At 46.9% G+C, this 25,231-nt stretch overlaps 1 protein-coding gene and 1 long non-coding RNA gene across 4 annotated transcripts in view; one reads left to right on the top strand and one right to left on the bottom strand.

Moving 5' to 3' along the window:
• Positions 1 to 25,231, top strand: part of LOC308524549 — a 157,194-nt gene that overhangs the window by 84,700 nt on the left and 47,263 nt on the right. The window lies entirely within an intron of this gene.
• The window catches only part of IRAG1 (inositol 1,4,5-triphosphate receptor associated 1), a gene marked incomplete at both ends in the record, with an annotated part of 107,474 nt that overhangs the window by 44,211 nt on the left and 38,032 nt on the right, over positions 1 to 25,231 (bottom strand). The window contains 8 exons of one of the 3 annotated variants that reach the window (XM_081099084.1): positions 5,408 to 5,486; positions 7,833 to 8,450; positions 9,571 to 9,618; positions 9,827 to 9,879; positions 10,627 to 10,704; positions 11,729 to 11,902; positions 13,953 to 14,023; positions 15,152 to 15,252. In XM_081099084.1, the coding sequence (XP_080955210.1) occupies positions 5,408 to 5,486; positions 7,833 to 8,450; positions 9,571 to 9,618; positions 9,827 to 9,879; positions 10,627 to 10,704; positions 11,729 to 11,902; positions 13,953 to 14,023; positions 15,152 to 15,252 (1,222 nt within the window). The remainder of the gene's footprint in view (positions 1 to 5,407; positions 5,487 to 7,832; positions 8,451 to 9,570; positions 9,619 to 9,826; positions 9,880 to 10,626; positions 10,705 to 11,728; positions 11,903 to 13,952; positions 14,024 to 15,151; positions 15,253 to 25,231) is intronic. The other 2 variants (XM_081099085.1, XM_081099086.1) reach the window with 2 other exon arrangements.

Here is a 25,231-nt window from a genome sequence, read left to right as displayed (position 1 = left end):
AAGGGAACAAGATGGATCTCAGAGGTCAAATTATCAGATAAATGAATTTGACTCTTAGAAACATCAAATTTTAAAAATGAAAATTGACCATGGAAGGTGTTCAGTAAATGCATCCGGCGTCCTATTTTCTCTAATTTTTAGAGTCTGTGTGGTTAAGAGCTTTAGCTTCACCACTTGCCACCTGCATAGCCTTGGGCAAGTTTCTTGTTCTCAAGATACCTCAGTTTGCTCAGATATAAAATGGGCATGACAGTACCTACTTCACTCAGCTCATGTAATGTTTTTATGTGATACTGGTCTTTATTCTAGTAGAATCCTGACACATATTTTAATTCCTACCATCAAGGTTGTAGAACTTTAAAGAAATCAAAGATTAAAAAAAAAAAAAAAAAAAAAGGTTGTGGAACTCTATCTTTCCAGCTAAGTGGGATGCTGTACTCTGTGCTCCAGTGTTTCGGACATTGCTGGAGACGTGGTGGGCAACCACGTGTGTGTTGATTGATATCTGCAGAGTTCTGACTTCTTTTCCCTGCATTCTAGAAGCCCTGTCAAAGAGCTGCATTCCTTCTGTATGCAGGACAAATGAGTTTGGGAGGCCTCCCTGAGAGCTGGAGAGGCTGCCCTTTAACAGGCTCTAAATACAGCAGTGCATATGAGCTCATGGGGTAAACACGAGTCTCTTATGATAGTTTGCTGTTCCTTTGGGAGATGGGGAAGATCCTTATCAGAACATTCCAGAGTCTTACGAACTTTGGCTCTCCTTTAGTTTCTGAGGAACGTGGGTAGGAGAGGGGGTGGCTTTTGCATGTGGTCTCTCCAGTTCTCTTCACAGGGACCACTTGTAGGATGTTTGAGTCTCATAGGACGTAGGATCATTTGGAGGTCATTTCAAGCCAAAGATGAAGGACTGAGCCAGTTCCAGGGCTGACCACTGGGGGTGCAGAGATGAAAAGGGCTCAGGCCCTGCCACCACGGAGAGGGCCTTGTTCCAGCTGTCGTAATCAGGTCCCCTGGCTATCTCAGTAGCCTCCCATCTCTTCCCTCTGTCTGCACTCCGGAGTCCTTTCCCAGCTCGATCCACTGGCCACACGCCAGAGAAATCGCTGAAACGCTAATCCAGTTCAGCTCTTCTTAGGACGAGCATTAGAATCCATAGTAGGACCTACAACACCCTCTGTGGTTAACCCTCTCCAGCATCTTGGGATCTTCAACAACTCATTCCTCCTCCTTAGGCTAAGTACATGCTGTTGCCTCTACCTGGAATGCCCTTGCCCCTCCCATTCAGTCTTTATGTATCTACTCAAATGTCACTTTTCTAGGAAGGACTTTTCTAGCACCTCCAGATCCTTCTTCCTAATAAAATCTATCACAGTATGAAATGGAATGTTTGTTTCTCTAATCTTTGTCCCCCTAGATAACAAGAACTCTTCTTATTCCAGGACCACAAGGGTTTATTTCTATATAGAGAAAAGTAGTCTACGGCCATACCACCCTGAACGCGCCCGATCTCGTCTGATCTCGGAGAAAAGTATTCATTGATATATTAAATGACAAAATTACATTATTCTTTCAATACATATCCAAAGCAACTTGATAAAATTTAACATAAATCTTGAAACTTGCAAGAGAAGAATGTTTCCTTAAAATAAAAAATAAAAACATAAACTATAAAAAATATATAGGATATAAATATATAAAATAAAATGGAAAAATAAAATATGATATATAATAAAAGAGTACATATTCTATATTTTTCTAATTTATAATATAAAATAATATAAATATGAAATAATATTTAAAAATTAAAAGAGTGCATTTGTTTGATAGTCAGACACAACATGATCCTTGAAAGAAAAACACAAAAACAATTCAATCATAAACAGAAACCAGGGCAGTGTTCTCCTTATCAATATCACCATTATCACATTAGAGAATGTTACACAGTAATAAAACATGTATAGATACAGAAGAAAAATACACATATGTTTCACACAATCACACATCAAAGACAAATAGTGAATTTGATACAAATACAAAGATTGAATCAGAAAAAGAATGGCATTCTGCAAGGTGGTCAAGAGTCTTTGGATTTAGATACATCTGGGTTCCAGTCCTGGCTTCAGCAATTACTAACCATGTGAACATGTCCTCCCTGAGCCTCAATTTCCTCCTTTGTAAAATGGGTATAATCAGGCCCACCTCCCAGAGTTGTTGTATTATGTGAAATATTGTCAAATGCTCACTACAGTACCAGGGACCTAGTAATCACTCTAATAATAGTAAGTATGCTCTTTAATCACTATAGTAATCACCCTCTCCCATTTGATAATAATATTATGTAAGAAATATGTATAATAACCAAGCAGCATTCATCTATGCCACTATCAACTAGAAAACTCGAATGAAAAAAGAGTCTTCTTCATAAATAATAAAAAGTATCAATCATGTACAACATGCCCCAATAAGAGAGATGGGAGACCTATTTTTTAGAGAAAAAGAAAGGAATACCTAAATTAATAGAGGGATAAACCATGTTTCTAAATGAGAACTAAATGTTTGCAAATTAAGTAATTTAATAATCTATAAGCTACAACAAACAAAACTTGGACAGTTCTGAATCCAATGTGTAGCTTTCAAGCACTCACAATTAAAATGTATAAAATGGGATAAATTTCACTTAAAGAATTTGGTAACTAGGAGGCAAACTGGAAAGGACCTGGAATCCTTGAATCTTAGGTCATCTAATCCAACAAGGAGTGGAGACCCACAAGAGGATGAGGAAAATATTTAAAGACTTTGTTAGTATGTGTCTGGACTGGGGACACCAACTCAAATCTCCTGGCTTCTTGTCCAGTTGTTTTCCATTAATTTAACTGAGTCTTTGCATCTAGGATATAATGACTATTCTGAAAAAGAAAAGCAATGAGGGAGAAGTAACCCCACTGCACACTAGAACATGTGACAAGGCAGGAGTAATTAAAATAATGCAGTTCTGGTCAGAATAAAACAGAATCTAAAGTTCAGAGCTAGTCTTTGGAATATATAAAAAAAAGAATTAGCAGGTTTGGCTCAGTGGATAGAGTGTAGGCCTGTGGATTGAAGGGTCCTGGGTTCGATTCCAGTCAAGGCCACATGCCCAGGTTGCGGGCTCAGTCCCCAGTAGGGGGTGTGTAGGAGGCAGCCTATCAATGATTCTCTCTCATCATTGATGTTGCTATCTCTCTCTCCCTCTCCCTTTCCCTGTGAAATCAATAAAAATATTTTTGAAAAAGAATTTAGTATATACTTATCTAAGCCACAATATAGTAAGAAATAAAATTATTAAAATATGATTGAGGTAACAGGGTCTTAAATCTTCAAATACCTATGTTAAAATAAATTTCAGAGATATTAGCAAAAAAATATAAATAGGTCAAACTATAGACAAACTAGTAGAAAATAGACTTACTGTCCCAATTAAAGAGAATTCATCGTTTTATAATGATTTAAATGAAATAATGGAAGACTTCTCAAAGGAAAAGATAGGCAAAAAAGATTTTATAAAAACTTTGATTTCTCTAAAATAATACAAAACTTGTTTAAAAGCAAAAAAATATGATAGAATGAAAAATAGAAAAATACAGCCAACAACTCGTTATTATATATAGAGTTTATATGCATTACCAACAAAAACAAACAAACCAACAACAAAAAAAACCACCCAAGATCCAAATGGTAATTCACCCAGTAAGGGGGAGAGGGGGGAAGGAAATAAATATTTAAAAATTTAAAGCTTGAGCTTGCTTGCTAGCAAATTAATTGAAGTAATAATGAAGTAGCATTTCACACTGATACTAATAATACATTATAGTTGTTATTATTATTGGTTATCTGGTTCTCACTATGTTCTGGCCAATAAGGAGAAAAAGCAAAGCCAAGTCTAGTACTGTTTGTCCTCAGGAGAAAGGCTCCTCGCTCAGCCCTTGCAGGAAGCTTTATACTTTGGAGACAATTCAGTAAATGCAAATGTTTCTACACTTTGACCCACTGACTCTCAGGCATGAGAATTTATCTCAAGGGGGTAAATTAAAGGAAGAAAAAAATAAACTACAAGTACAAAGCTGTTTAGAGTAGGGTTCTTCATCAGAGTTAACTATAAACATCTGAAATCCCTAACAATAGATACAGCACACAAAAGGATAGTGTGTACCCATTAAATGATAAATATGAGAACGAGTCAAAATACATGAAATTAGTTACGAAACTTTTAAAAGTAGGAATAGGAAGTTATATCTACCATCAAATTAATTGTGAAAAAAATTAAAAATGTGTGTAAATACTGGGGAAAAATAGAAATTGTTGCTTTTTCAGAATTTATGGGGTTATGGTGGAATTTTAAGATAAATATTTTCCTAGTGTTTTGAATCTGCTTTAGTAAATTAAAAATTAAAAGTAGAGCAGTATATAATAATCTTTCCATATTTTCTCTAAAGATGGTTAACTTTTTCTGAAATTAGTACTTTAAAAAATTGTTGGCTTGGAGTGGTACACATACAATACAATATACAGATGATGTATTATACAATTATACACTTGAAACCTATATAATTTTATTAACCAATGTCACCCCAATAAATTCAATAAAAAGGAAAATAACATAATAATTAATAAATAAGAATAAAAAATAAAACATTGTTGGAAATTTTACTACTTGGAATCTTCTGTTAATGTTGAATAGGTAAGTGTTAGTTACCATATTTCAGACCAGGGTCTTCCAACATGGTTGGTGGCACCCTGGACATGCCCATATGACAATCCTTAAGCAGAAGGCTTCTATGCTGAGACTGACTACAGGTAGCATGAGATATGAGATATCAGGAGAGGTGAGCCAGGGATGGGGGGTCAGGGGAAAAGACCCAAGGTCTCATTTTTCAGAAGATGAGTCTGGCAGGATGGCTGGGTGGGGACTTGCAGTCACTAGGAGGGAAGGGCTGGGGCTTGAACTTTGTGGTGACAGCAGATTCGAAAGCAAGAGATGACTCTGATATCTTGAAAAGAGGAACTGTTCTATTTGTGTGGCTTCCCGGGTGTGAGAGGAAAAGAAAAAGGAAGCGTCAAAAGTTCAGACCTGGGTCACCCTTCCAGGCCCACTTGGTGCTAATAAGCCTCAAGGAAGACTAGCAGGGTCACTCTAGAAGGAAGGTTGGCTGGAAGGAGACACGTTTAGAGGTTCTCTGAGCGGGCAGGAAATATGATCTGATTAATTTATTCATCTGCAAATATTTACTGAGGGGCTGCTCTGTGTTCGGTCCACACTCACCACTGGGACAGACAAAGGCTCTGACGCGACGTCTAGTGTTTACACTTCGATCTGGCAAAAATGAGACCAGCTGTGGCCTGAGGAGTGCCTCTGCCGGGCCCCACCTACCTTTTTCCTGCTCCGCCGCTTCACTAAGTTCTGGAAGCTTGAGCCCCACTAAGTTCTGATTTCTCATCAGGATGTGCTCCTTTTTAGAAAAAGCAAAAGACAACATTTCAGATGAGGACATCAGACTGGACTCTTTTCTCAGTTCTGTCTATGGCTCTGCAGCCTCCAAAGTGGGTGGACAGTCATGACCAGGTGGCATCTGAGGGGACTAGGAAGCCAGCCCTTCTCCCAGCCCACAAAGGTGCCTGAAACCCACAGTGGCACCACATTCCTTGAGTGCAGAACTAGTGCATGTTAAATTAGCCTGTGGGCCTCCTGGTGAATGAGCTGCCAGCCACCCTGTGGCTGAGGCTGGAGAACAACAGAAGCAGAGCCCAGAGCTCTGGGAAGGGAGGGTCCCTGGATGGGTATGTGGCTGCCCCTGGAAACAATCTTTGGTGAGCTCCTGGCTGTGCTCTGAGCAGCTGGAGCTTCCTGCCCTATTGTTCTAGGCAGTGAGCTCCCACTCCCAGGAGTTGTGGCCTGCCCCCATTCATTCTCAGTGGCTTGAGTTACTAAACTCTCCACATAGATGAGGCCTAAGTGCTGCCTCAAGGCAGCAGGCTCAGCAGCCAATGTCCTGCCTAGGGCCTCAAAAGGCAGAGCCGGAGAGAGATGAGGATTCTGACCACAGTATGTAGCATACGTCGGCTCACACCTGCTCCAAGTCCATCGGCACCAGGTCAGTGCCCCAAAGTGGAAATGCTTGACCCAGCTCCTCACCCCTGTGGCTGGCGCTATTAAGAGATTTTCAGTGCCCTAACCGGTTTGGCTCAGTGGATAGAGCATCGGCCTGCAGACTCAAGGGTCCCGGGTTTGATTCCGGTCAAGGGCATGTGCCTTGGTTGTGGACACATCCCCAGTGGGGAGTGTGCAGGAGGCAGCTGATCGATGTTTCTCTCTCATCGATGTTTTTAACTCTCTGTCGCTCTCCCTTCCTCTCTGTAAAAAATCAATAAAATATATTTTTTAAAAAAAAAAAAAAGATTTTCAGTGCCTGTGTGATAGAGCACGGTTTGCCCCCTGGATAAAGCAGGAAAGGATGGAGCTTATGGCCCAAACAGGAGTCACAGGATAGAGCCTTTTACCTGTTTCCTTAGCAAACCAGAAGCCCACAGCCAATCAGCTCTCAGCACACTGGATTGGGATGGGGGTACTCAGCTGCCAGGGCAGAGGTTAGTGGGATGGGGCCCCAAGGTTCTTTGTGGCTTTCTTTGCTGCAGAGAAAAGCTTGCAGGGGTATTGGGCAGGGATGGCCTGTTGCCTGGGCCTGCCGTCTCTTCATTGCCAGAGGTCCATGAAGGCACACACCTGGCTATCTGGCCCCCTTGGTGCCACCTTCCCCAGAGATCTGGGACTATGGCCCATCACAGGCAGATCTTCCAGCCTGTGCTGACACACTAGTGTGAAACGTTAACATCAGCAGCCAGGCCCCAGCGTCCCCTGAGCCTACAACTCAGCATCATGGCAGGTTTCTGAATAGGACAGTGGTCAGCACTAGAGTGTGTCCTGCTAGCACAGAAACCTCCCCACTTGTGCTTGACTGCTACCGGTGCCTCTATTCCTTCTCTGTCCCACGCCCCTCTGTAGAGGGGCCAGGAGGGTCTTGTCTAGCTCGGGCGGTGGGGTGCCAGGCCCTGCCCTGTGGAGCCCTGGCTGGCTGGCCTGTGGCCTGGGTCGGCCCCCTGGGGAAGTGGCGGTTGGATAAAGACTCCTTCGTTCTGTTGACCTCTTCTGTCCCTCATATCCCGGTCCCTCTTTCCTCCATATCTGGGCACCCCCAATCACCCATGCATAGGGTGGCAGCCCCATGAAAGACCACTGGCTGGATGGCCAGTAAATGTTGGGGGACATCATGGATACTGGAAGAAATTCACCAAGGAGGGGGAGCAGCCCCGCATAGCCATTATTATACTTAGGGATGGATTTGAGGCCCTTTGTTAAGAGACATCAGGAAGGAAAGCTTAGGGCCACGATAAAGGAAAAGATATTTTATCCTGGCCTAACCCAGTCCTAGGCATGACAAGGCACTCCATCAAGGGCTTCCTGTTTATGAGCCACCAGCTCCAGCTGGAGGGGGAAACAAGCCCAAGACTGAGGGCCCATGTACCTCTGCACACCACCTCCCCCTGAATGTGGTGTTGTGTGGCAACTGTGTCCCACCCTGACCTCACCCGAGCAAGTGGGGTAAAAGCACCTGAAACTGGTGTTTGTGAAGATGCTGTTCAGTGGACCTGATTCATCAGGGTGGGGAAGTTTCGGGCCCCATGAGGCCCATGTGCAGGCCAGAACTGCCCTGCCCCAGGGCCCAGCTCAACCCATAGAGGTCTTCCTCCCAGGGGGGACCTGGAGTGCACACCCGACCCAGCTGCCCCCAGTAACCCACCTCACGGAGCTTGGTCAGTTTCTGCATCCGCACGGGCTGCACTTGTATCTGTAAGTCTTTGAGTCCAGGCACCTTGGCCAGCTTGCTGCTAGCTTTGCCCGCAAAACGCTTCTCTTCCTCTGCTAGGGGCAGCTTGGCAAGCACTTGCTGCAGCCGGGGGCCAGGTTCTTCGGGGCCGCTGTCCCAGGAGACGCCCCGAAGCAGGGGCGGCCGGGAAGGAGGGGGCCGAAGCTCAGCTTTGGAGCCAACTTTGGACCCTCCTGGCTCTCCAGCTGCGCCTTTTCCCTGGGGGGCCGGGGGAGCTGCCCCTCCAGAGCCCTGGGCCGGACTTCTGGGCAGAGGGTTGCCCTCCCTGGCTGTCTTCAGGAGCGGCTTGTCCAGCTCATTCTCAGCAGGGCCAGGCTGAGGGCTGTTCAGGGCCATTTTCCCGACACTGCCTAAGCCAGAAGCTGGGCCCTTGGGTGTGGCCTCAGGGCACTGGAGAGGATCAAAGTTTTCCTTTTGTTCTATTGCAATCTCTTTGGACTTCTCAACTGTGGGAGTGCGAGGAGTCAGCCTGCCCTGAGACACTTTCCTCTGGTCATTTTGCTTCCGGTCAGCTAGCCCTTTGGGGATATTCTGAAAGAGACAAGGTAGAACGGGGACCCTGGAGGCAGGTTGGGGAGCAGACATGTGGGACCACAGACCCTGCTAAGGGCCATGTGTGAGCGTGTGTGTCGGGGTGTGAAGTAGGTGGAAGTCTGCGCCAGTAAAGAGGACCCACAGACAAGCCTAAGGTTTGTAAAACACCCAGGACCAGGGGCCTGCCATTCAAAACCTGCCAAGAACTCCCGAAGGCGAGGAGCCGGAGAGAAGAGTGGAACCGAGGGCAGCTCGGGGCAATCACATGTTTTGGCCTTAACTCAGTTGCCCCAGATCCTAGTCCTGGCTCTGCCTGGCAAAGCCCTTAACCTTTAGGGGCTTAGGTTTCCCATCAGGTTTGTGAACCCTCTGAAATTATATGCAAATACATATGCGTGTTTGTGTGTGTGCTGTATGTATTTTTTGGGAAAAGAATACACAGCTTTTAACAATTTCTCAGAGAGTTCCATAATCCAGAAGAGGTTATGAATATTTAGATGAGGTGATTCTTACAAAGGTGATAGCTATCTCACTGCTCAGAGGTTTACTGGCCTTTCATTTCCCAGGGAAGCTTGCTCTGTGAGGAGCATGTGGCTCTGTGTCTGGTCTTTGCATGGCTCTTTACATGCGTGCTGAAACTCCCCCAGAGGACTCTAACCCAGACCCCGTTCTAGATGAGACTGTAGTATATGCTGCCCTCAACATCCTCTCCAGCACTTTCTTCTGAGCAGGTATGAGGAAAAGATGAGGTTTCCCTGCTGCCCCAAGAAGAATTCCAACCAGGGGCTGGAGCCTTCCTGCAGTTTCACTGGAGCAAGTGCCTTGCCTGGCTCCTGCTGGGCCCTGAGGTCCCCCTGGTCTCTGGCCAGCAGCCTGGCTGGGGGTGCAGGGCTACAGGCAGGACCACAATGGAGGTCACCCCACGGAATCCTGCCTTCTCACCCCCCCACCCCACCACCACCACCTCAGATTTCCTGTCACATGGGCAGAGCAACCTTCTTGCTTCCCCAGCCTTGACTGTCCACTCATGTGCACCCACTCATAGCTGCCTGGGGCCAGCCTAGGCTGCTAGGACACTGTATCTCCCGCACCCAAATCGGGCAGAGCTCAAACTCACAGGCTCGCCAAGGTGATGTGAAGAGACTTCGGCCTCATCCCCCTTCTGCTGGAGAAATTAAACACGAGTCTGTCAGTGATGTGAAGGGACCATATCTCCTCTTCGAATACCTCCAATGAGGGGTATTTCTAGCAGTGGCGTAGGTGCCTCCCCCACCCAGCACCCTCACTTCAGTGGGTTGTGAAGGGCCTCTCGGGGTTAAGGAGTAAGAGGAGAGACAAATTGGCATAGAAAACCCAAATGGGGCCCCCGTTACCTGTGCTGGTGCTCCGGGCAGAGGGGGCTGTGGGCCACTGCATGCATCCAAACCTGAAATGGTCCAGACACTGCTGAGAGTTGTCCAGCACCCCACACCTCAGCTGTTCCTTTAGCGAAGCACATCTACCTCCCCAGAATGTCCTCCCTTATCTCCCCCAGGCCTGGGAGCCAGTAATGCCACCATTTGTTGAATGCCCCTTACATGTCAGGTTCTGTGCTGAATCCTCATTTAGTCATCACAGAAGCCACACAAGGCAGATGAGGCGGAGGGAGGTCAAAGTCACACAGGACATGTCAGCACTGGGATCTGAACCCAGGCAGCCTGGCCTGAGCCTGAGCTGGCCCCAGAGCTCTGACATGGGCAGGCTGTTCTCCCTGGCACCCTCCCTTCCCCTGCTGGTCTGAGGGTGTGGCCCAGAACACAGCCTAATGAAAGACAAGAAACCAAAAAGCAAAGAGTGGCTCAAATAGAGGCCTTTCCAAATAAGCACTGAAATGAACTCTCTCTGACTTCTCTCTAGGCAAAGAATGTAAGCCATAGCCCCCTTTCCACAACCTACCTCATCCTGGGCTAGATCTGTCTCCCTACATTAGCTCAAAACCTCAATGTAACATATATCTCCCACCTCTGAGGCAGCCCAGCCAGGCCCAGCTGGGAGCCCTTGGAGAGGGGGGCCAAACAGAGGGTCTACCTATGAAGCCTGCAAGATGGTAGGCCTTGTGGCCAGACCAAGGAAGGGGCTGAGCTGCCACCCACAGGGAGAAAGGGCAGGAACTGCCAAGGGGGCTGGATCTCACCAGGCAGCGTGGGGATGGTGAGTGAGTTGCTCCGCGAGGATGTAGGAGAAGCTCTGGGGCTGAGATTTGGGGAAACAGCTGTTGAAACAGACACAAATTGGCCAGTTTTAGTGAAGGTTAAGGACTTACGCTTAACACATACATGCTTTCAGGTACTTCTGACCTCTGGGAACTGGGTCTGCCTCATTGAGATCAGCCCAGTGCCTCCCTGCTGCCAGCCCAACAGAGGGGGCACAGGGTCACCTACAGGGGTGAGGATTTGGGTCACACTCCTCAGCCTGCCTGGCCTGACCTGACCTCAAAGCACCTTCTAGAAACAGAGGACCTGCCATTGCTTGGCAGATGTAGCTCCAAAAACTGTACCTCCCAGACTTGACAGGATGGCCCTGATTTCAGAGGCTCCCCTTGCCTTCTAAGTACATTCAGACTTGTCTAAAATTTGCCTCAACTCTGTGTTCAGGAAAAAGAATGATTTTAGCCAAAGGTGTAGCAGGGTGGACTTCAGGCCCAGGAAAACCTTCCTTCTAATCCAGAAATTCCATGAAGACACCGAAGACCACGTTCCCCTTCCCTTCCCTTCCCCACAGTGCCTCGGATCCTTCCCAGGGCCCCCAGCTGGAAATCAGGGAGAGGGAGCCCAGTGCTGGCCATTCCAGACCTTTGCTGGGGAGGTGCCCATAGAGCAGGACCGCCTGGGGAAGGTGGGGAAGTCATGCAGACTCTGTCCATGCAGAGTGACCCAGGAGTCTGCACACACAGGCATCACACACAGGATTTCTCTCCATGCAAGATTCAGAGCTGGGGGAGCTCCCATTAAGTTCATGGGTATCATATGGGCTGACATTCTCAGAGAAACAGGAAGCCACAGTGGTCACACACAGGCCCCCAAAACAAAAAACAGAGTTTTCTGGGCTAGAGTTGGGTCAATATTTTGGAGCTTCTGAAATGGGGCCTCACCGGAACCTCTCCATAAGGCTCAGTCCTCCTGGGCCTAGAGGCTGGGGGCAGGCAAGTCAAAGCAGCGCTTCCAGTGCAGCCGGGCTTGGCTATCCCCCTCCCATCCCTCCTCAGAGGGGCTCCGGGCAGCCCACGTGCATCCTACCTGACGGAGAGTCTCCGGGGCTGCTTCTGGACTTCCTCCCACGTCGGGTCAGGAATCGCTCACTCACCAACTTGGCTTCCTCCAGCAGAGCCAGGTTTTTCTTCTTGTCCTCCTCTGAGATGCTGATGTCTGGCAGCTGGTCATTTACCAGGTCAATGATATGCCCCGCAGGGTCTGCAGAGGGAGGGTGAGCACAGGGTGAGAGTCCCTGCTACTCCATGCCCCAGCCCAGGGATGCTGCCCAGAGCAGACTTGGCCAGCCAAACCTTGCCTGGGCCCGGTGCTGAGCTATGGAGAGGGCTGTGTGGGGTCAGACAGGGCTTCCTCAGCAGGTTTGGCCCCTGTGGCTTCTAGCCTGTAGCTGTGGCAGGTCCTCTGTCACAAATGGTCATGAAGCCACCTAGGTTCCCAGTACTATCCAAATCTCCGCTGTTAGGGAAGGCCAGCAGGAGCCCCAACTCTGCGCTTTCTGCCCTGCTGTCATGTTCTTCTTTCAGGTCTATGTTTCTTCAATAAGCTAGTGTGCTCAAGGTGTGTGGGCACAGGGAGCACTCAGACGATTATGGGCCAAAGACACAATCACATGGCCACCTCCTCTCCCTTCTTTCCTCCACTCACACTATTTACTCCAATCTTGTTCAAAACTGTTTCTTCTCTGGGTGAATGACACCTAGCTGCCCAGAAACATGGGAGTCACTCCACATTCGTCCCTCTTCCTCAATCCCCCCATGTCCAACCAACTGGTCATCAAGTCCTGATCATCATTTATGCTGTATGGGTACCTACCTCTGGAATGTGCCTCTCATCTCCATTCTTGCTCATGAGCTTTTACCTGCACAGTTATATCAGACATTTCATACCCCCCTACCCCCACCTCCAGGCTATCACCTCTATCTCATCCTCCAGTGCCTATCACGGTGATCTTGCTAAGAGCCATATCTGGCCATGCCATGCTCCTGCCTCGCCTCATCAGGATTCCTCATGGAATGCTGTCCAATGCTAAACTGGGACCAGCGACTTTTGATGACCCCATGTATTCCTCCTGAGGCCACTCCCATTGTGACTCTCCAGCCTCCATTCCCCCTTCTGTTCGTAGCTTCCCAATCTGCATTGAGCGAATTCCCTCTTCATCTCAATTACGTTAGTCAGGGAGGAGCTAATCCTACCTCCCACCTCACCTCAAGTGCCAGGAGTGGGACTGTGTACCATCCTCAGCCAGTCAGTGAATTCAATACCCCAGCCACAGTGATTGGTGCAGGGATAGCCATGGGAGTTCAGTGAGAGGCAATCCTCTCTTTCCAATGATGGGAAGTAAGCCTGGAGTTGTTGGTAGCCATTTCCCAAAAAGAGAGGGGACTTGAGAGATGGGATGGGACAATTATTAATGATCCAACTTGAGCATCTGGATTCAGTGCTACCTGAAACCACAAGCCCTGGCTTTTATTCATTTTCATTTGCTTGGGTTTAAGCTAGTTTGAGTTGGGTTTCTATCACATGAAAGCCCTGACTGGTACACACAGCTGAACACTCAGTTGGCCTGTTATGCCTTCTGCTCCCCAGCGTGTTGCTTCTGCTACCTGGAAGGCAACACCTTCCCTCCCTCTTGTCTATCTCTCCAACTTGCTAAGGTGTAACTCAATACTCTCTCCTCTGAAATACCTACCCAAACTTCCCTCCTCAGGGAGAATCGAGCCCCTTCCTGCCCCTGTTTCCTTAACACTTCTATAAAAGGCCTTACAATACAGTGTCCTGATTATATCTGTTCACTTCTCAGTCTCTTCATAGACTCTGAGCAATATGAAGGCAGGGACCGAGTCTGCATCAAAACTGTGCTCTCATGGTCCAGGGTAGGCTCTGAGGGACCATTTGGGGTAGCCTTGCATTCAGGCGCATGCCCACCTGAGGAGCAGAGGACTGTCCTCCCTGAGCCCTGAAATTGAGCCTCACACAGACGTTCTATATCTCTTTGACTTCCTCTCCTTCCTCTTCACACCCTGGTCTTGTCTTTTTACCAAAAGAAACTGAGATGACACATCATACTTCTTTTGGGCACCAACACCGAGCGGCTGATGGACTTTGTCCTGCAGGGCTCACAAGGATGGACCTGCTTGAGGAGCAGAGAGGGCAGGTCAAACTACCAGGCCTCAATCTTCCTACTCAAACACACCTCAGCTGGACCCCTATCTCTGGTTGCAGAAGTAAGGTAGGTTGGCCTCGCCCTTACCCACAGAAGTCAGCGGAGCAGTGGAAACCTTCAAGTGTCGGTGAGAAAGCCTCCGGTGGGGACTGTGAGCTCTGAAAGAATGGAGCCATCTTGTTAAGAAAATTGGTCCACAGCTTGGAAACAGGCAAACAGATGCCTGTGTCTTTTTTCAAAGTCTTATGAGTGCACCGTCTTACAGGCTTTCTAAGTTTGGGAACTTGTTAGAAATGCAAATTCTCAGGCTCTACCCCAGACCTACTGGATCAGAAACTCTGGGGGTGAGGCCCAGACACCTGCGATTGACCAGGCTCCCCAGGGCACTCTGCTGCATGCTGAAGTTTCCAGACCACTGCCCTAATGATATGTAACTTTGACTACTAGCTGTACATTAGGGCTCAGACTGAATGGACATCTAACTCATAGAAAACTCATAAAATATAAATAATTTTAGAGATGCATATGATTTCTGCTAAGGAGAAAAGATAAAAATGGGATTTCATTGTCCAGTAGAGCATTAACCTGTTTTATATTTAACTTACCAGCTTTATTCCAGTGTTCTTTTCCTCCTCGCTGAATATATATATATATATATATATATATATATATATCCATTTCTTATATCCTCCTTCCTTTGAACTAGCTTTGTTACCCTGATGGGTCCCCACATTCATGAGTTAAATATATCTTTGACATGTGCTCACTATATATTTGTATGAGAATTATCTGTGTAACATTTTGTGAATAGTACTTAGACAATCTCGTTCTAGCTAGATTAATGTATGGGCTAGTGCTGTGCAAAACCAAGGCAGTGGCATCCCTGTGCATGTGAGCCAATGTCCCTTCCAAGAGATCATCCTCCACCCAGGAACCACCCTGGCCAGGGGAAGGACTCTACAGTCAGAGACTCACATCCTTCGGGTCTGTTTGCAAACATCTGGGCAGTTATACAGGAAACTCCTATGCTGTGATTCGTGCTTTTTTAAAAGGATAGCAGGGTGAAAAGAGCCAAATCCAGGAGAAGAAAAATAATTTGGGGAGGGGGGAAGATAATGGAAAAATCCCAATCTCTCTCACACATTTTGAGAACTTGCATGACTGTATTTTCATCAATAAAATGATTCAAGAAAGAAGGAAAGATTTGTAAAAATATAGCTGTCTAGTCCCTCTGTGCTAGGAAATGTTGTTCTTCACAGCACAAAGATCAGACACCTGGGATGTACCTGTTGGCCAGGTTTTTGTCAGTTTCTCCTTCCGGTGAACTGGCATCCCCAGTCAGGACGATCGTGGGTGGACTGCAAGATATTCCTGCGGTGGGAGAGCCCTGGTGGTTTAGAGTGAAAACACAGGTGGAGTTAGGCTTGGGAGGAAGCTTCCAGGAGCTGGAGCTGGGGCCTGTATTCTAGCATCAGGATTCTCAGAGCCTCTTGATAAGGGGACAAATGCAGTGTATTTGGATTATTCAAAGAGGAGGAAAAATACATACATATTTTTTTTCTCCTTCATTCCCTAGCAGGCATTCACCTGAGCTAACAAGGTCCATCTTTCATGCACTAAGATTAGGGAACCTCTAAGCCATCCCTAGTGACACTCTAAGAAATCTCTGGCAATCTAGGGAAATGTGGCAGAGTGCTCAGGCTGTGGTCAGCCTCGTTGGGGGAAAATGGAGGTCAGGAGAAGAGGTGGCGGCACCCACACATTCCTGATATTCAGTGACAATCCTACATTTGGGTAAATGTGCTTAAAACCTCCTTCACCCATGCCATCTTTTTTTCTTTTTAAACCACTTTATTAAGGTACAATCAATATACAAAAATCTGTACATATTTAATGTATACAACTTGATGAGTTTAGAGAGTACACACCTGTGAAGTCTTTACCACAATCTGTGACATAAGCCTATTCATCACTTCCAAAAGTTTCCTCTTGCCTTTTATTTATGATGATCATGATGAGAAGAACACTTATAAGATCTACCCCCTTAGCAAAGTTTTAGATATGAATACAGTACTGTTACTTCCAGGCACCTGGATCTCTAGGACTCACTCATCTTGCACAACTCCCATATCATCTTGATGGAGCTTATTTCCTATACAGACTCATGGGTGACTGCTATCATAGGAAAGTCAACCGAAACACTGACTGTGCTTATAATATGTGTGAGGTTCCTTCCCTGGGTGGAGTTTATTTTGGTCATGAAAGTTTGAGCTCTGAATATATTCATATTTATCATGTTTAGAACTTTTTTTATATGCATCCTTTGGTGAACAAAAAAGTGTACTTTGGCTAAAATATCATGTTTATTCTAGTTATATCATAAGGTTTTGGCCATCCCTAGGAGTGGGACTTTTACAAATTCCCAACATGCTTTGATGCAGATAAGATAGATCTATGTAAAGGGGCAGGAGGGGCCAATCATTAATTTCTGCATGTTGTGTTCTGAAAAAGAAAAAAATCATAGTGGTGGTGATGTGGTTATACTATACTAGAGGCCCAGTGCACGAAATTTGTGCACTGGGGAAGGGGGGGGGGTCCCTCAGCCCGGATTGCCAGAGGGCACAGGCCAAGCCAAGGGACCCCACCAGTGCACAATTAGGGCCAGGGAAGGATGCGGGAAGTTGGCCAGCTGGGGAGAGACCACGGGAGGGCTCCAGGGCATGTCCGGTCCATTTTGCTCAGTCCCGATTGGCTGAATCCCAGCAGCAAGCTAACCTACTGGTTGGAGCATCTGCCCCCTGGTAGTCAATGCACATCATGGCGACTGGTTGACCAATTGAATGTCTGCCCCCTGCTGGTCAGTGCACATCATAGCGAGCGGTTGAGCGGCCTTAGCATATCATTAGCATGTTACCCTTTGATTGGTTGAATGGCTAACTAGACAACCGGACACTTAGCATATTAGGCTTTTATTATATAGGATACCCATGTCCAAGAGTTGAATGTATTCAGGCTGCTAAGTAAGTTAAATATAGTTTGTTTTATTGTATTGACTCACTACCTATTTTGTAAAACCATTTGAAGTAACCAACAATAAAATATAAGATAAACAAAACATGAGACTATAAAAATGAGGGAATTATTTGGTAAATATAAACATCCCTAGCAGATGAAGAGAAATGCATGCTCCTTCTAACCATCTAGGGTTTGACTCTGAAGTTCAACAATTTAACCTGAAACCTAATGAAGCTGTGATCCATGTGGTCCAGGCTTTAAGAAGGAAGCTTTTAAGAATTGCTCAGCAGACAACAAAACAATGCAAAAGGAACTTGTCTTCACTCTCACCTCTCAAAGGACATGAAAGGGGAACGGATCTTAACTCCCATCCTTGCCTGTCCCCTCTCCTTTGACTCTTCACTTGCTTACCGTCCCCACCCAAATCCTCTCTCTTCCTCCCCCCTCTGCTTACTCATGCTCCACCCAATTATTTATTGAATAGATTGTCTTGATTCTTCTTTTTATGATTGACTCACAAAAGTTTTGGGGTATAAGACCAGGGTCAATCTGTAAACACTCTCACATCATTATGCTACATTCTGTCCATCTAGCAAACATTGACTGAATGCCTATTATGTGCTGGGGGTCTATGGTAGGGCCTGGGAAGACAAAGGTAAACCAGGCGGGCCTCTGAAATGCTTCCCAGTTAGTGAAATGCAATGGAAAATGGGGTGGAATTATCCTTCCCCAACCCCCAACTCCAGGTAGCTCCCAGGGCCTGGTGCCCTCCGTGTTGACACCTGTGAGGTAAATGGCCTGCAAGCCATTGGGGGGCTGCTGTCTGGTGAAAGTTTGCTCTCCCTTCTGGTTGAAGGCCACTTGCAACAAAGCTCTCACTCAGAAGAGGGTTGGGGCAGAGGTGCCCACACGGAAAGACAGAAACAAACCATGGGTGGCAAGTGCCAAGGATGTAACCACACAATTTTAAGCTGCTTAAAAGCCAGGAGGCACAAGCAATCGGAGAGAAATCCTTTATCCCTGATGGAATGTCCTGGAATGCTCCCCACTCTCTCCTTCCAATGTGTACAAAGTAATAAAATCAACGTGTTCTTTCCCTAATCAGCTCACGGAATGGTTGAGCAAGTTCTGTACAATTTCTAGTTGTTTTTTTCAGAACTGTTTTGAGGGGAACATTCAGTCTTTTGTGGGCTGTGCTTCACCCTGGCACATCACTGGGGAGACAGTGATCCAGGAGAGAGTGTGGGAAGAATCAGGGGCCCTCTGGGGTGAATTCTGCCAGGTGTTAATATGGTGTAAAGACCCATCCGGGCTCTCACTCTGAGCTGCATGACCTGAAGAAAGCTTGCGGGGCAGTGTGTTCAAATATAGACCGCAAGCAAATTCCTGGTTTTAGGACTGCAAGGGCCTGGGCCTTGGGAGCCACACTAATTCATGATACAGTTACTCATGTACTAGCTGTGTGAACTTGAGCAAGTTCCCTTGACTCCCTGTGCCTTGGTTACCTCATCTGTAAAATAATTATGTCACAGGGTAGTTACAAGAACCAAACAGGTTGATATAGCAGTAGGATTGCCAGATAAAATACAGGATGCCCAATATTCAAATAAACACTGAATAATTTCTTAGTATAAGTATGCCCCAAATATTGCATGGACATAACTGTATTTTCATTTGTTAAATCTGGCAGGGGCAGGTCCAGGTGGAAAGCTTATGGGGACACCTGGCCCCTAGTAAATGCCCAACAAGTGTCAGGTATTATTCTGTTATTGCTACTTTTGGAACTGACTTCATTATTTTGGAATTGGGTTTTGAAGAGATTGTCCTTCTTGGTTTTGGGTCTGAGCAACCATCTGGAGTTAAATTAAGGGGACCAGCCTGTCTGGTGGAGCCACAGAGTATCTTCCCCAGGCACCTGACCACATGGCCTGCGTAATCAATGACTCCCAGAGAGGAAGCCCACCTCCAAGGCCACATCCCCCTCTCTCACCATCTACTTCTCAGACCAAAAACAGATGTCCTTTGTAGGTTTCAGACACGGGAAGCAAAGGAACAAATGTGAGTAGAGGGAAGTGACACTCTCAGACCTGCTGTGTGCCAGGCCCTGTCTCAAACGCTTCCCGGGTGCCTTCGCATTCAATCCTACCAGCAATTCTGTGAATGAACCTCAGAATACCCACCTACAACTTGGGGCTGATAATACCTCCCAACCTCACAGAATCACAAAAAGGGAATGAGAAGAGAAAGTGAAGGACCTGAGCATGAAGTAGGTGATTGGTACATTTCTTTTCTCTCCTCACTTTCTATCCTCCTCCCGTCCCCCTTAAACAGACTTGTTCAGGACTGGGCAGGTAGTAAATGGTGGAAGGGGCCAAACACTAGGCCTGTTGGCTTTCCCACAACACAAGCTACTCTTACAGTCATCTCCAGGTCTTTGACCTCACCTCCCTGTTCCTGGTATCCACAGATCTCCAACAATCCTTTCTTATTCTTCCAAGCTGCACCCTCCCTCATAAGCCCTTTCTTCCTGGCAGCCCTCAAAGCGCAAGGCTGAACACACAGCTGAGTAAGGATAGCAGGGGCACCCCTCACCCTTCCAGGAACCCAGCCTCCCCCTGGGTCCATTTCCCTCCCCTGGAGTCAGCTGAGTACTGGGGGGCTGGGCTATCCCGAAAGCTCACCCACCCTATAATAAGCCAGCAGGTCACATTTTGTTCTCCTTAAATAAACTTATAGAAACATTTAAATATTTATTTCACTCATAACTTCCCAGGAATGCACCACAGTTTCCTAACTGCCTGGGTGCAGGGATAAATATAGGCCAGTGTCATAGACGGGAATATTATTATCTTCCTTCCCCCACTGTCACGTGACTCGGCCTGGGCTAGGAAGCTGTAAGCAATAGCCCTAGCCCCAGCCCAGGGGGAGTGGGGAGTTTAGATCCTGCACTTGGAACCTGGCAGAGAGGACCCTGCCAAAGGCAGTGTGGGTAGTGAGTCAGGAGGCCTCGACTGGAATCCCACCTGGGTGACTGTGGACAGGTTACTTAACTTCTCTGAGTTTCATGTTCTCAAACATTGTGTGGAGCTAATAATCCCCATTTTCCAGGCTTGTCTTAAGGATTTAATGAGCTAAATCATAATAATAATGATGGTGAGGGGGGGGAGAGGGTGGACACTGTGGTGGCTGCATCCCCAGGTCCCTCACAGCCTAGAGGGCAAACAGGGACTGCCTCTGGAAGAGGGGCTCTGGCCGCAAAGAGGAATTAGTGCTCTTGTGACAAGATAGAAAGACACTCTGGGGACTATTGAGAACATGATTATTTCAGAGGCAAATCCTAAGAGCACAGGAGAGAGCGGAAGTGCCTCTGTTGAGGTCTGCTGGATGCGGGCTCCTTCCTTTGAAGGCTCCCAGGTGCCCGCCTTATAGATTCCCCCTTCCTCGTGCACCCTCGCCCTGCCATGTTTCTGGTGAGCCCTCTTTCCTGCCATTGCCCACTCTATTCCTAGAGGTCAGGGGCCAATAATCACCAGATCATCCTGCCTTTTTCATCACTCTTTTGTCTCTCATGCCATCGGACTTCACGAATATAGACATGCACACAATGTCTATTAGTCTTACTCGATGGAGAGTATGCCACCCAGCCAGCCAGTCATTCATCCATCTTCATCTTCTATCCTCTCCTCCTCCCTCCATGTCTTCCTCCCTTCAGGCCAGAGATTTAATCATCCAGCCTGACAATTATCCACCCAGCCTATCTCACAGCCAGCCAGCCAGCCAGCCTCCTCCCACAAGCCACCACCACAGCTGCAGCCTGTGCTGAGAACTGGAGAAACACTCAGGAAAGACACAGCTCCTGACCCTTCCTAGCTCACAGAAGTCTGACAGGGGAATCAGAGGAACAAAAAATGACAAGCTACTCCAAGGACAAATCATTATAACATGCATTCCTGAGCACTGTAACTTCCAACATTTCTAAAACACCGTCTGCTTTGTCCTAGGCACAGCTCTTGCTGTGTGACCAGGCCCACTAGAAGCCATCCTGGTGGAACTGACCCTTTGACCCTTTCCAAGCTTCTTTTCCATAGAGAACAGAGCATCAAGCACCTGCTGTCCAGGGCACTGGCTTTACTGCTGGGTGGGGCCAGGGAGGAAGCGGAGCTGGCAGGAACACCTCAACAGAAACTTGGGTTTCAGTCTCCACTCAACATAACACAACTATGTGACATTTGACAATTACATAACCCCCGAGACTTCATTCCTTCTTCTGTAAAATTGAGATAATAATATCTACCTTGGAGGGATGAGCACATAGCAAGTGCCCAATAGATGTCTCCAATATCTCATACACCAGATCCTAATGCTTTCCTGATTATTTTATTTTTTTAATAATATTTTTATTGATTTCAGAGAGGAAGGAGAGGGAGAGAGAGAGATAGAAACATCAGTGATGAATGAGAATCTTTGATTGGCTGCCTCCTGCATGACCCCCACTGGGAATCAAGCCCACAACCCGGGAATGTGCCTTTGACCAGAATCGAACCCAGGACCCTTCAGTCTGCAGTCCGACACTCTGTCCACTGAGCCAGACCAGCTAGGGCTCCTGATCATTTATTTAAAGATATCTCATAGAGAATCTTAATAGAGGCTGTTCTTGCAAAGGGTGTGATGAGACAGGTGGAAATGAGTTCAGGGAGGATGAATTCAAAATCCTCAGTTGGAGCTTTCAAGGGACCGCCTGGTTCCTAGTGACTGGAGGGTGCTTACCCACCATGTTTTTCTCATCTGTAAATGGGATAGTAATCACACGTACCTCCTAGAGCTGTGAAGTTACTGAGTATAGAGTTCTCAGAGCAGTGTCTGTCACGTGGGAAGCATGGCATGAGGGTCCTTAGTCGGTGAGCTGGGAGGCGTCCCCGCTCTGCACATCCTTACCAGGTCCCATGTACATGTTTTACATGTAATAGCTATTTTGTCTTCACCTCCTTCCTGACAGAATCAGTTCTTTGGGTCCTTTTTGCCCCATGAGGGAACACACATTTTCCAAGGGGTCTCCAGGGAGGTGACCTTGCCTGTTCAGAAAACAAGCTCAGGGCACAGCCTCACGGAGTGCACTGGCAGGAGGCTTCAGTTCTTTGTGGGTTTTGATTACAGCTTCTGATGAGGCTCCTAAAGGATGTGTGTGTGTGTTTATGTTCATGTGTATGTGTGACAGTCTCTCTGTATGTGAGCATGTCTTTGCGTGTATGTGTAAGAGTCTGTGTGTGTGTGTCTATGTTTGTGTGTATGCCTGAGAGTCTCTGTGTGTGAGTGTATGTGTGTCTATGTTTGTGTGTATGTGTGTGAGTCTGTGAGTGAGTGTATGTGTGTGTGCAGAAAGAAAAACAGGATCTAGGTCTACTGCTTTATTATTTTTGTGTGGGAAGGCCTCAGCTAGTGCTCGTGTCAGTGATGGGAAATGGGGGCTGGGTCCTGAGGAACCAGAAGTAGGGCTGGACCCCGGGGAGTTGTAAACTCAGAAGGATGCTCCATTCTTTGCCTGCTTCACAGAGTGGGAATTCACACGCTACCAGGAGTTGCAGCCGAGCCCTCCCGACCAGCCCTACTTCCCTGACTGTCTGGTTTCCCCTGCTCCCAGGGACTCGGGCTCCCACCCTGGAGGCTCCAGCCTAGTTCATAGGCCTGACCCTTCCCTGAGGCTATGGTTGCCTGACAAGGCTTGCCTGATGGGTGCAATAGAGGGAGATGCTCTTCATGGACAATGACTGTAGGCTTCTGGAAAACTCAGGGAGGCCCAATGCCTGCCATAAGGGCAGAGAATAAAATAATACTGAAACTGATGTGGCCTTCAGTCTGAGGTATAACCTGCCCTGGCACTGTTATCCCTCAGGCCAAAGAAGACACTCAAATGCTGGCTGAACAGACAGAGTCTAGGAGCCAGCCACTAACAGTTGCCCTGGTGGGTGGGGGGAATGAGGAACTGGAGACAGAAATTTTAACAGACTCACACAAGGTCTCTTGACCAGGATGTGGAAGAGCAGTGACTCCAGCCCAGCTTCCAGGGACAGGAGCCTGAGTCCCTGGGAGCAGAAAAACCAGGCAGCAGTGACTCCAGAGTCCACATTCTTAAATCCTGTGCTCATGGTCCTCCCTTGTAAGACCTGAGCATCCTGGCTCTAGCTCACCTGAATGACAAGGCACAAACAGTCTATTTTCTTGACTTTTCAAAAGCACAGAGATAGAATCGTGGCGTTTGAAGGACCTTTAGAGACCGCCCCCTCATGTTATAGAAGTCTGCTTTTAGCTCAAGATCATAGGGAGAGTGAGCTGTGGGGACCCGGAATCTGGAGCTTCGGCTATTCAACTAGGGTTCTCTGTCCCTCAACTATGTGGTGGGCTCCTGGAGCCCATCCCCTGCTTGGCCACCCCTAAAAACTCACCCTCACCTCTGACCCAATGCAGCTGCACCCGGGTGTGGTTTGAAGCCATGAAGGTCAGAATGGCCAGCAAGCTTCTGTGCTGTCTGGTTTTGTGCTCCTGAGAGGAGTGAAGAATCTTTTAGAGAAGTTGGGAACCAACATGAACTGAACTCAATGTAAAAGGATCGCCTCACTGAGGGTGGAATTGCATCTTTGCCCATCTTTTATTATTATTATTTTTAGGAATACTTGTATTCCTGGGGAGCACAGCATGGCAACTGTTTGGGGGAGCTGCCCAGGATTCCAGAGCTAGGTTTTGCATCAAAATCTGGCTTACAGGCACTACCATTGTTAGTGAGGTGGGAGCGGTCAGCAATAGCCAAGGCAAGGAGTCCAGGGCTGAGGAGTAGGGGGGCTAAGGGGACAGAACCTTGGAAAATAGCGACCTGAAGACAGAAAATAGTCACATTTGACTACAGATGGGAATATTTTGTTCTTGGTAGTCATTCCTTTCTTTAATCTCCAAGTTTTCAGTAGGTGAACACATTTTATGGTTGGTTAAACCTTATAGTCCTCTGTTGGCAACGCTTTGGGAGAATTGTCCACATTTGGTAGGAACTGCAGTAGAAGAGGGACAGAGCACTGAGTTTGGGGAAGGCCAGCGGTCACCGCAGAGGAGCAGTCTGGAGCCACTGAGAGTAAATGAGGAGCAGCGCCCCCATGGTCCAAGACATTCCTGGGAGCGGGGCTCAATAAAACCCTGAGCTGGCTGCCTTCAGCCAAAGACATGGGGGCTTGGCCCACTGTCACTTAGAAATTCAAGAATTCCCGAGGCTGCCAAGTTCTGCAACAGCATGAGCTTGGGACATGGAGATACAAGAGGCCAATCTTTCCTAAGTATTTATTATCTAAGTTCCCAGAGTTATGATGTGTAAGAAAACAAATGTCATCTTAACATGAAAACATTCACTAAGAATCTTCCCACTTGTCAAATGAATGCTCACTCGTACATTCTTCCCTCACTTAGCAAGTGTCTATCCCTTCTGGCTGAGGGCAGTTGGGATGACTGTAAGATGTAACAGGATCATACAAGTTCAGTGCAAAGTCAAAGAAAACAGGGTTGGAGAACTTCACGTGCAAGGTCTTGGATCAATGAGGAGCAGATGGAGCTGGATTAGTTAACAAGTGAAGAACAAAATTATGGAGAGGTGGCGAGATAGGTTCTTCACGAGGGGATGATTTGAATATTGAAGGACTGAAAGAGGTCCTTGGGAAGACAAATGAAGATCTCAAACATGAAACAAACAGAATCTCCAAATGAAGGCTGTACAGTAAAATGTGAAGGAAGTGGCATCAAGTGAATAGATCGTCTTCTTGGTATAAAAGTAAATATACCCACACCAGAATCAACACACTTGATTAATTGTTCATTCTAAAAAGTGACATATAATCTATACTTCATAGTATATATAGCTCAAAATAATTTGCTTTCATACTTTCATTTGTACAATGCAATCCCAAATTAACTTATTTTTATAATTTCCTTTTTTTATAATATACTTTTGCTGAAAGTCTTTTTCACTATTTATTTGAAAATTTGATCTTCATTTTAAGTGACACTTGCTGGTGTTCATGACCCTGCCATGATGAGGTTCTCCTCCAAATCCTTCTCCATTCTAAGAGGGAGCCTACAGGGTTAGGATGGTTTTAGGTCCCAGGAAGCCTCAGACATAGCCTAGGAGGCTCCAGTCTCAGGGCATGTGAGGACCTCAAGCAATTCAAAGGAACTTTGTGTGTCTATTCCTCAATGTGGACACTACACACCTTCCCCAGCCTCCCAGTGCAGCTTGCACGGGCTGTCGGCAAACCCTCTGGCCAGACCGGACACTATGGCCTCAGCCCAGGGCTCTTGGCTTGGCCCTGTCCAGGCTA

The sequence above is a fragment of the Myotis nattereri genome (assembly GCF_964212035.1).
Source record: "Myotis nattereri genome assembly, chromosome: 9".
NCBI lineage: Eukaryota > Metazoa > Chordata > Mammalia > Chiroptera > Vespertilionidae > Myotis > Myotis nattereri.
Note: the sequence above shows the minus strand (reverse complement) of the source record. Positions and strands in the feature narration are given on the sequence as shown.